Genomic DNA, 15,068 nt, shown 5'->3' on the forward strand with positions numbered 1-15,068 from the left:
CATGAGGAACTGCTTTAGGGCATCCCCGATGTTATCCCTGTGGAATACCAGTGTACCCTGCTGCAGAAAAGGAGATTTATGGTAAGAACTTACCGTTGTTAAATCTCTTTCTGCGAGGTACACTGGATTCCACAGGGCGCCCACCCTGACGCACTTAGCTTCTTTGGGTTTGTATGGCATTAGCCGCTGGTATCTTCTCCTGTCGTGAGAATGTGGTTCGCTGTGGCTACTAACTGTTGTCGTCTCTCTTACCTGCTACTGCATTGGACTGGTTAACAAAACTGAGCTCCAGTGCCTGGAGGCGGGGCTATAGAGGAGGCGGCGCTATGCATCCTGGGAACAATCAAAGCTTTTAGCCTGTTGGTGCCTCGGATCAAGATCCAACTCTACACCCCGATGTTATTCCCTGTGGAATCCAGTGTATCTCGCAGAAAGAGATTTAACAACGGTAAGTTCTTACCATAAATCTCCTTTTTACTCACCCACAAGGCTATTAACCAAACTACACCAACGTACATCACTTCGCTTATCTCAAAATATCTCCCAACCCGACCTCTTCGCTCTTCACAAGATCTGCGTCTCTTATCCACACTCATCACTCGCTCCCACTCACGATTGCAGGACTTTCTTCAGGCTACAGCCACTCTGTGGAATGCTCTACCACGCACAATAAGACTCTCCTCTCGTCTCCAAACCTTCAAGCCTTCTCTAAAAACTCACCTCGTCAGGCGGCTTATCACATTTCATAACTGCCCACATAACCTTCATAATCTTTCCTATTCAATTACATCCCCACTGTACAGTCCACACATATTTTCTCTTTCTTAACTTTCCCATCCTCCTGACCCCTGACCAACATCACCATGTGACCATATCATACAGCCCACCAGGGACCTTTGCAATTTGGTGGATAATTATGAAATAGACAGGCGTTGGGTATGTGTGACCCCACCGGTCACAATACCGATGCCGGGATCCCAGCTGTTAGGTGGCCGGCAGGGGGGGCGAGCACAATGAAGACCCTTGCGGGCTCGCTGCGCTCACCACAGCTTCTACTCCCACTCTATAAGTGTCGTGGATCCTCACATAACCGCATCCCATCGAGAGCACCTATCATTGTGTGTCAATGACTACTTCCCTATAGAGTGTAAGCTTGCGAGCAGGGCCCTCCTACCTCTATGTCAGTAATTACCCAGTTTTATTTTTTCACTGTTTGCAATTGTTTTGTTTTATGTTATCACTGTTTCCAATTGTAAAGCGATACGGACTTTGCTGCACTATATAAGAAACTGTTGATAAATAATAATATATGCGGCTTTATCATGTTTGAATTTATAGAGCCGACATTGGTGAAATGCCTCATGTAGCCTTTTAGCATTGTGGTGCTGACATACTGCTGCCGACATATCATATGTATTCTGCTTACTTCCCCAGTACAACAGTCTTTATGTACTGATCCCAGTGACTGTGGTATCTCCTCCCCCTGAGAAGAGGGAACTATTGCTCTAATGTAACTCTTTCCTGGTCATTTCTATTATACATCCCTGAGGATTACACCAGCTCCAGCAACTGAGGACACAGTTATTTCTTATTCCCAATATATTGTTTCTTACATATCTCAGCCGATCTTCTCACTAGGCTGGACGTATATATCCTGGGTGTTATATGGGTGTTCTATATGTATCTGGGGGTATATAATACACTAGGTGCACATATACGGTGGTGCACACATGGGGTGAACATATGGCTGTGTACTGTGAGCTTACTATCCCTTGTAGCTTTAGCAATGCAAATAGTAGCCCTTACAAATTAAAAAGTGCCCTCCTCACTGATCAGCCCCCAGCTCTAAAGATACACAGACAAATACGATACAGTCATCACCCAGACACCTGGTGTTGCTGTATAATTTCCCATTCCCAGCAGTCACCTCTCCAGTCATCACCCAGACACATCCCCTGGTGTTACTGTATAATGTCCCATTCCCAGCAGTCACCTCTCCAGTCATCACCCAGACACATCCCCTGGTGTTACTGTATAATGTCCCATTCCCAGCAGTCACTTCTCCAGTCACCACCCAGACACATCCCCTGGTGTTACTGTATAATGTCCCATTCCCAGCAGTCACCTCTCCAGTCATCACCCAGACACATTCCCTGGTATTACTGTATAATGCCCCATTCCCAGCAGTCACCTCACCAGTCATCACCCAGACACATCCCCTGGTGTTACTGTATAATGTCCCATTCCCAGCAGTCACCTCTCCAGTCATCACCCAGACACATCCCCTGGTGTTACTGTATAATGTCCCATTCCCAGCAGTCACCTCACCAGTCATCACCCAGACACATCCCCTGGTGTTACTGTATAATGTTCCATCCCCAGCAGTCACCTCTCCAGTCATCACCCAGACACATCCCCTGGTGTTACTGTATAATGTCCCATTCCCAGCAGTCACCTCTCCAGTCATCACCCAGACACATCTCCTGGTGTTACTGTATAATGTCCCATTCCCAGCAGTCACCTCTCCAGTCATCACCCGTACACATCCCCTGGTGTTACTGTATAATGTCCCATTCCCAGCAGTCACCTCTCCAGTCATCACCCAGACACATCTCCTGGTGTTACTGTATAATGTCCCATTCCCAGCAGTCACCTCTCCAGTCATCACCCAGACACATCCCCTGGTGTTACTGTATAATGTCCCATTCTCAGCAGTCACCTCTCCAGACTCATCCCCTGGTGTTACTGTATAATGTCCCATTCCCAGCAGTCACCTCTCCAGTCACATCCCCCGGTGTTACTGTATAATGCCCCATTCCCAGCAGTCACCTCTCCAGTCATATCCCCCGGTGTTACTGTATAATGTCCCATTCCCAGCAGTCACCTCTCCAGTCACATCCCCTGGTGTTACTGTATAATGTCCCATTCCCAGCAGTTACCTCTCCAGTCATATCCCCTGGTGTTACTGTATAATGTCCCATTGCCAGCTGTCACCTCTCCATACACATCCCCCAATGTAACTGTATAATGTCCCATTCCCAGCAGTTACCTCTCCAGTCATATCCCCTGGTGTTACTGTATAATGTCCCATTGCCAGCAGTCACCTCTCCATACACATCCCCCGATGTTTAACTGTATAATGTCCCATTCCCAGCAGTCACCTCTCCAGTCACATCCCCTGGTGTTAATGTATAATGCACCAATCGCAGCAGTCACCTCTCAGGTCACATCTCCTGGTGTTACTGTATAATGTCCCATTCCCAGCAGTCACCTCTCAGGTCACATCCCCCGGTGTTACTGTATAATGCCCCATTCCCAGCAGTCACCTCTCCGGTAACATCCCCTGGTGTTACTGTATAACGTCTCATTCCCAGCAGTCACATCCCCTGGTGTTACTGTATAATGTCCCATTCCCAGCAGTCACCTCTTCTGTAACTTTCCCTGGTGTTACGCTCCCCCCCCCCCTCCCCTCCCAGCACCCGGGATCCCGGCATCAGTATGGTATCCCGCCGGTCACCCATACCAAACCCTGCTGACCATATGGATAGCTGTCCTGAACAAATTCCAATCTTCTGTCAAGCGGCTTAATATTGATGGTTAGGTATCCATAGTTACTGTGACTGCGTCACGCCATCTCGCTGCTGGTCTTCCCCTTTTTCGTGTGCCTTCAATTTTATGTTTTTCTCTAGGAATCCTGTTCTTCTCATGATGTATACAAAGTAGGGAAGGAGCAGTTTTATCATTTGTGCTTCTAGGGAGAGCTTAGGTTTTATCTCATCTAATACTGGTTTATTTGTTCTTTGGGCAGTCCCTGGTATCCGTAAAATTGATCTCCAGCACCATAATGCAAAAGCGTCAATAATCTTCCTATCTTTCTTCTTGACTGTCCAGCTTTCACATCCATACGATGTTACTGGAAAAACCATAGCTGGAACGAGTCGTATCTTTGCACTTGAATGAATCTCATCAAGGTGCCTCATGGCTGTTTTACCAGGTGCTGTTCGTCTACGGATGTCTGGGCTGCTTGCTGCTTCAGTGCTGATTAGTGATCCCAGTAGGTTAAAACTATTTCAGTTTCTGCTCCATTTAGGTTAAAATAACGAAGGTTGCCAGTTGTTAACGTCTTTGTCTTCTTCACATTAAGATGCAAACCCATTTTCAGACTATGGGGCAGATGTATTAACCTGGAGAAGGCATAAGGAAGTGATAAACCAGTGATAAGTGCAAGGTTATAAAGGCACCAGCCAATCAGATCCTAACTGTTAATTTACATATTGGAGCTGATTGGCTGGTGCCTTTATCACCTTGCACATATCACTGGTTTATCACTTCCTTATGCCTTCTCCAGATTAATACATCTCCCCCTTAATTCTTTAATCTTAGGGCCTAATTCAGATCTGTTCGCAGCAGCAAATTTGTTAGCCAATGGGCAAAACCATGTGCACTGCAGGGGGGGGGGGGGTGCAGATGTAACATGTGCATAGATTTGGGTGGGTTATATTGTTTCTGTGCAGGGTAAATATTGGCTGCTTTATTTTTGCACTGCAATTTAGATTTCAGTTTAAACACACTCCACCCAAATCTAACTCTCTCTGCACATGTTATATCTGCCCCATGTGCACTGCACATGGTTTTGCCCATCTGCTAACAAATTTGCTGCTGCGATCAGGTCTGAATTAGGCCCCTAATTAGCAGATGTTTCAGATCTTCTTCATTTTCCGCTAGCAATGTGGTTTCATCAGCATAATGGAGGATATTGATAAGTCTTCCACCAATTTTTACACCCCGTTTTTCTTTGTCTCGCCCTGAGTCTCTGATGATTTGTTCTGTATACAGGTGGAACAGATATGGTGAGAGGATGCAGTCTTGTTGTCAGAGGTGTATCTAGGGGTCCGAGCGCCCCTGGCAAAGCAAGGGACTGGCGCCCTCCATATTTTAAATCGTAAAGGTGCATGTGCAAAAAGGGACATTATCTTGTGGGAAAGGGGCATGACCATACAATAGTTCCCCTATTCAATTTACGCTACACAGTAGTAACCCTTATACACATCATGCCCACACAGTAGCAGTTCCCTTTACACATTATGCCCACACAGTAATTCCTATAACACTGAGGAGACATCAGCAGTGCCTGACCTGGCTGAGAACGCAATGCCACCCAAGGCCAGGTAGTATCAAATAGTAGTGGAAAGAAGTGCAGTGCAGCGCACTACCCAGTGGTGCAGGTAGAAAAGAATGGGCGTGGCCAATGAAAATGGGCCCGTGATACACATATGACCCCAATACTGCAATGCCAGATACACATATGCCCCCAATAGTGCCAGATACACATATGCCCTCACAGTGCCAGACACACACATGCCCCCACAGTACCAGATTTGCCCCCATGGTTCTAGTTATGCCCCCACAGTACCAGATATGCCCCACAGTGCTAGATATGCCCCCACAGTGCCAGATACACATAATCCCCCATGTTGCCAGATATGCCCCCACGTTGCCAGATATGCCCTCACAGTGCCAGATACACATGCACCCATGGTGCCAGATATGCCCCCACAGTGCCAGATGTGCCCCCACAGTGCTAGATATGCCCCCACAGTGCCAGATACACATATGCCCCCATAGTCATATAGTCATAGTCCCCATCCCCCTCCCAGCACATAGCCATAGTCCCCTCCCAGTAAATAGCCATAGCCCCCACCTCCCCAAGCAATAGCCGTAGTCCCCACAGCACATAGCCATAGTCTCCACCTCTCCCAACACAGTCATACAGTAGTCCCCACCCCCCTCCCATCACATAACAATAGTTCCCTGCCAGCATAGATAGCCATAGTCCCCCTCCCTGCACATAGCCTATCACACGCCCAAGAACATAGCCATAGTCCTCATCCCCCTCCTAGCTGTAGTCCGCCCTTAGCACATTGTAGTAGTCTCCACTCCCAGAACATACATAGCCTCCCAACACAGCACATAGCCCTAGTCCCCACCCCACAACATCCCAGCAGATAGCCGTAGTGTCTGGCAATACCTGCTGTCCCGAGCTGCCTGGGATGGAGGGCGGAGGATCGCTCTGCAGTCAGGAGCTGGCGCCGGTGTCAGGCACCGCACCAAACTACGTGAAGAAACTGAAAAAAAACTACAGCTCCCAGCAGCCCTTGCTGCTGGGAGCTCCCAAAAGCAAGGGTTGGTGGGAGTTGTAGTTTCTTTTCAGTTTCTTCTCTGTAGTGCATTGCGGTGCTGGACACCGGCACCAGCTCCTGCCTGCTGAGCGATCCTCCCCCCTCCATCCCAGGCAATGCACAGGCAGCTCGGCACAGCAGGTATTGCCAGACACCACGGCTTAAGGAATTCTACCCATTGGCCGACGGTGGCACCGTCAGGCGGCGCCCCTGGCGAGTGCCATCCTGGCCAATGGGTAGATACACCCCTGCTTGTCGTACACCTTTGATGATTCTTAAACCAACCTGTTTCTCTTTGATCTATTCGGACTAAAGCTTCTTGCTCTATGTAGAGATTCTGTAGGAGGATAATCAGATGTTCTGGTACGCCCACATTTCTTAATGTGTCCCAGAGCTTTTCATGACTAACATAGTCAAAGGTCTTACTGTAGTCAATGAAGCACATGTAGATCTCTTTTTGATATTCCTTTTCGAGCATCCACCTTACATCCGCTATATTGTCTCTGGTGCCTCTTCCTTTTCTGAACCCTGCTTGCATTTTGGGCAATCACGCTCCATATACAATTGTAGTCTCCATTAGATGATCTTGAGAAAGACCTTCCTAGCATGTGGAATAAGAGCAATTGTTCGATAATTTCCACAGTCAGTTTGAACACCCTTCTTCCGTATTGGTATGAACACAGATCTTTCCCAGTCCATAAGCCATGACGATGTCTTCCAAACTTGCTGGCAAAGTTCCGTAAGTGCTGTGATAGCTGATTCTGAGTTCTGTAGTAGCTCAATGGGAATACCATAGGAATACCATCAGTGCCTGGTACTTTGTTCTTTCATAAAGCTTTTAATACCACTTCATCTTCTTCCCTCATTACTGATGGATCCTGGTCGTATTGTACAAGTCATAATAGCTGTTGCACAGCTTGATCTTTATAGTAGAAAGACTCAGTATATATCTCTCCATATGGTCCCTCAAGCATCATTCAATATGGATCCTTGAGCATCTTTTAGTAGCCCTAATCAAAGTTGGAATTTGCTCTTCAGCTCTCCTAAAGGCTGATCTTCTTCTTCCTTTATTATTTTCTAATTCTACCTCCTTGCCTGCATTATTGTAATACTTTTCTTTGTCTTGCCGCATGTTGGAAATTTCGATTATGTACTCTAACTGCATCTTTATCACCCCGAGCTTTAGCAGTTCTGCATTTTTGGGCAGTATGTAGAGTTTCATCATCCATTCGGGGGGGGCGGAGGGGGGGCATTCAATTAGTGCCGTTTTTTCGACCAGTCGAAAAAAATGGCACTTTTCGCCTGTTTTAAGGGAGAATTTACATTCAACCTATTCAATACCCGTGACGATTTTTTGGCTAGTTGAAAAATTTGGAACTGGCGAAAATCACATGGATCAGCCAATTTGCTGCCAATCCACATGTTTTGGCGACTTTGCGGGCGTTTTCGGGTCCGTTTTCACCCATGTCGATTCGACAAAAAAGTGAAAAGGCATGGGTGAAAAGGGATTCAAAAACGGGTGAAAAACACCCGCAATTGAACACCTGGGTCGAAAAACGGCACTAATTGAATACCCCCCTTGATCTTTTCCGCTTTTTGAAGGGAACTTTCTTGATGCCTTCCCATAACTCATCTGGTGCACTGTTGTTTGTATATAAGATGGCAAAATGATTGTGCGAGTGATCTTTGGATTCTGGTGGTATGTTTTTTTTAAATCATATTTTGTTCCTTTTATGATTGCCTGGCACTTTTTAAGCTTTCATTTGATTTTGCATACTACCAGTTGATGATCAGCGACACAGTCGTCTCCAGGTTCTGTCTTTCCTGAGACTATAGAGATTTTCACCACTGGATTCCACACATGTAATCATTTTGGTTTCTGTACAGTCCGCCAGATGAAGTCCATGTGTATAAACGCCGTGTGTGTTGCTGGAAGAAGGTGCCTGAGAGGAACAGGCTGTTGGTCTTGCAGAATTCTATAAGACCCTCTCCAGCTCTATATCCGGTGCCAGCCCATATTTACCAACCACCTTGTCTTCAGCATAATTTCCTACTGTCACATTCAGATCACAGACAGACACTTACACACATAATAATCTCCTTGTATTCTCAGTGTCACACAACTCATACTACACCCCCGCCATAACAGAACTATCCCGGAACACTGGAAACTTCTACACTTGCCCCTAATGGGCAGGAACGGGGTCACATATCAGATAACGCACTTGGTGTAGTAACTGTAGACAAGTAACAGAGCCGGGGGATCAGGGATCCCTGACACTGCACACGTCAGCACCACGCACTGATTACATACATGTCAGGAGGGCTGCTGGACCCGGATCATGTTATGCAACAGGGACTATTCCACTCATGTTCCCCGGTTGCCCTGTTACATTTACCTCACTCTGCCCTCCCCAAATCACTGCTACTAAATATCTTATGTAACAGAAGTGTGTTATCTATTAGTGAGACGCTGACATTACATTGTATTACTGTAGTGACAGAACAAGGAGAATATGTGACTCTGTACTCAGTGATTATTACTCACCTGTGCCGATACCTGTAGGGATTTCCTCCTCCTTACACTGCTGATCATCTGCTACATACGTCTCTTCTTCTTCCTCCTTACACTGCTGATCTATCATCACAAACGTCTCCTCTTCCTCTTTTATATCTTCTACCTTAATATTAGTCATATTGTCGCCCTGCACAAAACAGTAACACCCTAATTATGTCTGATATCAGTCATACAGAATATCAGCGTATAAGAATCAGACTTCTCCATAGATCATGTAATGATAATTTCACCTACCTGACCCTCCTGTGGGACACTGTGATTCTCCTCTGTATGGTCCTGGGAATAAAGAGGACGGGGACATCTCTCTGCAGTATTTCTCATACTGGCTCCATCTGTAAGGACATGCAAGGATGGAAGTATTTGTTTATGAGTTATTATCAGATGACGTGTATCTAGGTGGCCCTCTTAGCTGCTGTCTCCATTACACTATACAAGAGTCTCCTCTTACCCAGTGACGTCACGTCCTTGTACAGACCCCTGTGTTCCTCTATATCAGGCATGTCCAAACTGCGGCCCTCCAGCTGTTGAGAAACTACACATCCCAGCATGCCCTGACACAGCTTTAACATTCTCTGACAGCAACACTGTGTGTCAGGGCATGCTGGGATGTGTAGTTTCACAGAAAATAAGAATTTACTTACCGATAATTCTATTTCTCATAGTCCGTAGTGGATGCTGGGAACTCCGTAAGGACCATGGGGGATAGCGGCTCCGCAGGAGACTGGGCACAAAAAGTAAAAGCTTTAGACTAGCTGGTGTGCACTGGCTCCTCCCCCTATGACCCCCCTCCAAGCCTCAGTTAAGATACTGTGCCCGGACGAGCGTACATAATAAGTGTCAAAGTCAGAAAAATATCTCTATACATGCTGCCATATTTGCACCTCACGCTGGTCCGCGCTGCGCATGCGTACGCTCTCCCGTGAAGGCGCATACCCGCAATAGCGTGCACCCGCGGGCGCACGGTATGCGTATTTACGGTAGAGTTTATGTAGTCGTAGCGTGCGACTCATTCGTTACACATTTTCATAATTAATGTAGTTTATAGATCATGATCTCTTTAATGGTTTCTGAAAGTTTAGTTAACATAGAACGTCCCTGAACGGAGGAATCCCTCTTTGTATGGTACGAAGGGTCTAACAGGAATCATATAGCAGTGTTTGGTACCCATCGGAAGAGTATTTAATTAACAATATTCCGGTGTTGGTTTGGAGCGTATTAATCGCTCGTGCGGATAGTTATGGACATAGGAAGTTTATGTCCATTTCTATTATTTACTCATACTCAGGTATGCGGCGGGAAACCCAGTTTCCCACCCACCTGAGCTGTTGGAAATCGTCACAGCCCACCTGTATGAATCAACCTATGACCTTTTGTTATGATGCGAAGCCGAATTCCTGTGTCCAATGGACGACAAGATTGTAGGGACCATTGGATTGCATTGTGTGTGGGGCATAAATAGGCAGGCCGACCACATCCAGCTCTCACTCTTCAACGGTTCTCATTGCTGAAAATCGGGTGCTGGATGTCCAGGCGCATGCGATCGTTTCCCCTTGTGCGTAAGTTTTCTCTCCGTAATCATTGTCTTACTGTGAGCCAATTTCTCTCATCTCTCTCCATTTCTCTCTCTCCCTTCTCTTTTCTCTCACATCTCCCCTAGACTAGTATTGTATTGTATTAGATAGTATTGTATTTTGGTTAGGAAGTCTCTGTTATATTGTAGTGTATCATTTGTACTGTTATTCCTTTTACAAGTATATTAGATATAATACAGTTAATAGGCTTTGGACCCTAAACCAGTATCTGTGTATTTTCTATAGTTTTAAGTGTTCACTTGAGCGGCGGTGACGCTCAAGCAACTTTGTCGTTAGTCAGGTTACACAAGGTTGCACTTACACCCTGTATTCACATTAAGGTATTCTGTGCATTTCATTGGTAAAGGGTTTAGACAAAGGTATAGCGTTGTGAGCGTCTGCGCCGCTGGTGATCTCCTCGTGGTCTCGAGCGTCCGCTACGCCATAGCGAATCATTACTCTAGTCATAGCCAACAACGTGCTGTCCTGTGATCACTGGGCCGTGAGCGAACGTGACGCTTGAGCGTCTCGCCTACGGCTGAGCGATCGTTACGCAACTAGCGTACCCTTACGGTACTTCTTAAGTAAACAGCGTACAGTGTTCTTAGACTTCATTAAGGGTTGTTTATACGACAAAAGAATTTAGCATTGTCAATTGGGGACTCGTCCTGTCCTTCTCATATCTGCACTAGGTAGATCAGCAGACATTATCCTCCAGCAAAGGGTGGGAGGTTGTCTCGCAGTGCTGACGGGATAAGCGTCTGCTTCACTTAGATAAAGAGTGCTGAAGGAATCCGGGAACCGGAAGTAAGAACAAAACGCTTGTGTCTTTTAAAACTGTTTATTTTTCTTCTGTCTTGCGTATACACGCACGCATACATATATATCTACATTTCTTTTTCAATTTCGTATATCACTATTCCTGTTTGCCAATTTTTATAGTTGATAGAAAGTGCAAAAAGAGATTTGCTGTTATTTCATAGTAGAGGTAATAGTTAAAGTATAGACCAACACACGGCTTGTCTAGGAGATAAGGCAGCCAGTGTGGTGTGCGGTAGATGATCAGGGATCATCTACATTGATAAAAGTAGAAATTGTGTTACGGTGGATCTTTGTTTTGCGTACACGTGTCTCTAACAAAGACTAGCGTACGCAATCCAAAGGCAGACGCACGCAGCGTACATTACGCAACGTAGCGTCCGGTTACGCCCACGTAGCTCAAGTCACGAAAAAGTTGGATTTTAGCGCAAAGCGATAATTAACGCAAAGGCGATAAATAACGCGACGCGGTAAATAACGCAAATCTATTTTTGGAAAAAAAAAAAAAAAAAAATCTGAAATTTAGTTTAACAGATCCTGCTCCTAATTGGTAACACAGCTGGGCTGAAGAAAATTTCTGCGCAGAAATAGATATAGAAACAAAGTGTACATGTGTTGAGTGAGTGTGTTTTTTTGTATCACATAAGTTTATATAACTTAGAGGTTGAACCAAAAGGAAAGTCGGGTACTCGTCAAGGAACATACGTGTAAGTGACATATACGGTGGCTAGGGAGGCATCCCTGGTTAAATAATATTTGAGCATTAGAGTATAGCGGACCATAAGGTAACAGACCAGGAGGTCATAAGGTAACAGACCAGGAGGTCATAAGGCAACAGACCAGGAGGTCATAAGGTAACAGGTAAAATAGACAAAGAGGTCCGCTATAAAGGTACAAGAGGCACAACGCCTGGGGTGTTGGTGCAGAACCCATATAGGCCATACAAGCTCATGCTGAAGGAATTCGCAGCCGAAATTTTCGATTCCATTGATCTTTCAGTACATGACAAGTAGTGCTTATGTACTGAACGATTGTACCGCACGTAATTGTGTACAGTAGTTAGTAATCTGACCTAATACCATTAGAGTAAAGTGGTCACAAACGCTATTTGTACATTCTGACGTGATTTGTGTAATTTTTTATTTTTGGAAGGGAAGTTCGCTGGTCACTCAGGAACTATCTAACAACCCCACCTTTACTGGAAAGAGTAAGTGTCCTGCGGGTAACCCTCATATGTTCCAGTAAACCGAAGGTTCCATAGGGGCCCTGTATCGAGTACGCCAGCACCATATCGGTGTGATCAGGTCGTATTGGTCGAGGTGGGCGAGTGAGTGGGGTACTCGGTAAACCGCCACCGCCGGCCTATTGTGAATAATTTGGTTTGCTGTAAGGGTTCGCTGAAGACCGTGATATAAAGATCACAGGAGTAGTAAGCAACACCTGCAGATTATGGGGGCCAATTGTTCAGGTAGGGGGCGATCAACCTCGGTTCGGGTTGATTCAGAGAACCGACCAGTAGGGTCGGCAAGGTACATCATGTGTGAAAAATACGGAAGTCACACAGAGGTTTTATGTGATGAATGGGAGAGAATGACTGTACAAGACAGGGACAAATTCCCAAGAATAGGTAGCTTCAGCACAGAAGTGTTACAAAATTTAAGGAGGAGGATATGTCTCATAAAATCAACAAAGAGACGAATTCAACATCATGATTATTTACAGTTATGGCACCAGGAAGGTGAGATACAGAGAGGTTTGGCTCTGGCGGCGGGGGCTGGTCCTAACAGAAAATTGATTGCAACAGCCCCGCCACCACCATATATAGCAGGAGAGAAGTTGATTGCGGAGAGAAACGCACTGGGTTGTAAAACACAAACACTTAGTAACCCTGTAAATGTTAATGATGTTAACCAAGTAACTCATGCAATTATTAACCCGTGCAAGTTGTACCCTGTTTTGAACCTTCCCCAGGAGTGTGATCAAGAAGACGATTCGGCAACAATTTCAGCTCTCTCTCTCGCAGCCACTATAGCAGAGACCACAGTAGGCACAGCAACACCTACGAGATTAGCGAAGGCCCCTAGCGGAGGGATAGGTGAGGTCGTGTCAACGGGTAAGTACGGCACCATGCATTACACTGAAACAATTTCACCACAAGCTGTAGAATCTACACAGAATGAAGTTGTTAGAGTTAATCCAGTTAAGGTGATAGTAGTTCCCAATGGGAAAACGGATGCATCAGGAGCCACACCCGTTAGGAACATTGCCATGTATTGCCCGTTTACTAGAATGGAATTGAGGACTATCGTGTCTGAATTCCCAGACCCCAGAAAAGATTTGGTGGCAAGCCAAAAATACATCAGGGATCTAGGAAACACTTTAGAGCCCAATAATAAGGATTGGCAGATAGTGCTAAGAGCTTGCTTACCTTCCAATGTCGACTCAGTTCAATTCTTGGCTGATTGTGGACTAGACAAAGATATACCACTTACCGATGTATACGACAAGGATAATGTGAAAAGGATAAATTTGCAGCTAAAAGAGTATTTCCCAGCCGTTGTTAAATGGAATAAAATATTTTCCATTAAGCAAAAGGAGTCCGAAACGGCAACAGAATATTTTCACCGGGCACTATTAGAAATGGCAAAATACACTGGTATAGAAGACATTAGGACCAACCCAAACCATCAAGAAGTAGCAGTATCTGTACTGATGGATGGTTTAAAGGAAACATTAAAGGCTAGGGTACAGACTACGCAACCATGTTGGCGAGGTCTGTCAGTGTCCACCTTGAGAGAGGCTGCTATTGATCACGACAGAAACATCACCAGGCACAGAGAGTCGCAAAGTGATAAGTTAATGTCAGTAAGTATACAGGCGCTGACCACAAAGCAACCTGCGTATGTACCATCGAATCCTGTAAGTCAACTGTAATAACTTGTTATTCCTGTAACAGACCAGGACACTATGCACGAGAATGTAGAGTAAGAAATGTACCAAAATCATACCAACCCCCTAGACAACGACACAACACAAGACATTGGGATCAGGATCCACAGAGGCGGAGTTATGAGCCACATACAGGGGAAACAAAAAGATACCCCCCGAACAGAGATTGGCATGCCTCTGGTAGTTCCCAGCTAACCCCCTCACAAGTAGTCGCTGCCAGCGGGATTCAGGGAGGTCAGCATACCCACTAGGGGTGTGGCCATACCTGTAATCTGCAGCCAGTAAAATTGATTGCCAGTCTTGGAAGTGAACCAGAGATCGCAATCAATGTAGCTGGTAAAACTTTAAACTTTCTTGTAGACACAGGGGCGGCCAAGTCAGTGATAAATTCGACAGTGGGCATGAGAACCACTGGTAGGACAATTCCAGCCATGGGAGTAACAGGAGTAATCCAGCACTACCCTGTTAGCAAACCAGCCGAGATTACAATAGGGCCTTTGCATACCAAGCATTCCTTTTTGCTGGCTGCATCTGCACCAACTAATCTCCTGGGTAGAGACTTACTATGTAAAATGGGTTGCGTCATTTATTGTACTCCTGAAGGTGTATTCTTGGACATTCCTGAGAATCACGCTCAGGAGGTACGAGACATGTTAGACTCCCCATCAAAATTAATGTCACATTCCATTATGACAAATAGGAATCCATCCCAAGTAGAAGAGATGACATCTCAGATACCAGAGTCACTTTGGACAAAAGATGGACAGGACACTGGATTAATGGCAAACGTAGCTCCAGTAGTTGTACAAGTAAAAGATGGTAGGATAGCTCCAAAAATCCCACAGTATCCTCTGAAGCCAGAGGTGGAGTTAGGAGTTTTCCCAGTAATAGAGCGCTTGCTGCAACAGGGCATTCTGGTAAGAACGTCCAGCACAGCAAATAGTCCCATCTTCCCTGTTAAAAAGAGTGGGG

General features: G+C 45.7%; 1 protein-coding gene across 2 annotated transcripts in view; it reads right to left on the reverse strand.

Annotated features, from left to right (window-relative positions):
- The window catches only part of LOC134983111 (zinc finger protein ZFP2-like), a 120,961-nt gene that overhangs the window by 90,547 nt on the left and 15,346 nt on the right, over positions 1-15,068 (reverse strand). For both annotated transcript variants that reach the window (XM_063948826.1, XM_063948825.1), the window contains exons 2-3: positions 8,992-9,089; positions 8,728-8,884 (exon numbers count right to left, since the gene is read on the reverse strand). In XM_063948826.1, coding sequence (XP_063804896.1) covers positions 8,728-8,884; positions 8,992-9,089 — 255 coding nt within the window. The remainder of the gene's footprint in view (positions 1-8,727; positions 8,885-8,991; positions 9,090-15,068) is intronic.

Source organism: Pseudophryne corroboree (assembly GCF_028390025.1).
Source record: "Pseudophryne corroboree isolate aPseCor3 chromosome 3 unlocalized genomic scaffold, aPseCor3.hap2 SUPER_3_unloc_1, whole genome shotgun sequence".
Lineage (NCBI taxonomy): Eukaryota > Metazoa > Chordata > Amphibia > Anura > Myobatrachidae > Pseudophryne > Pseudophryne corroboree.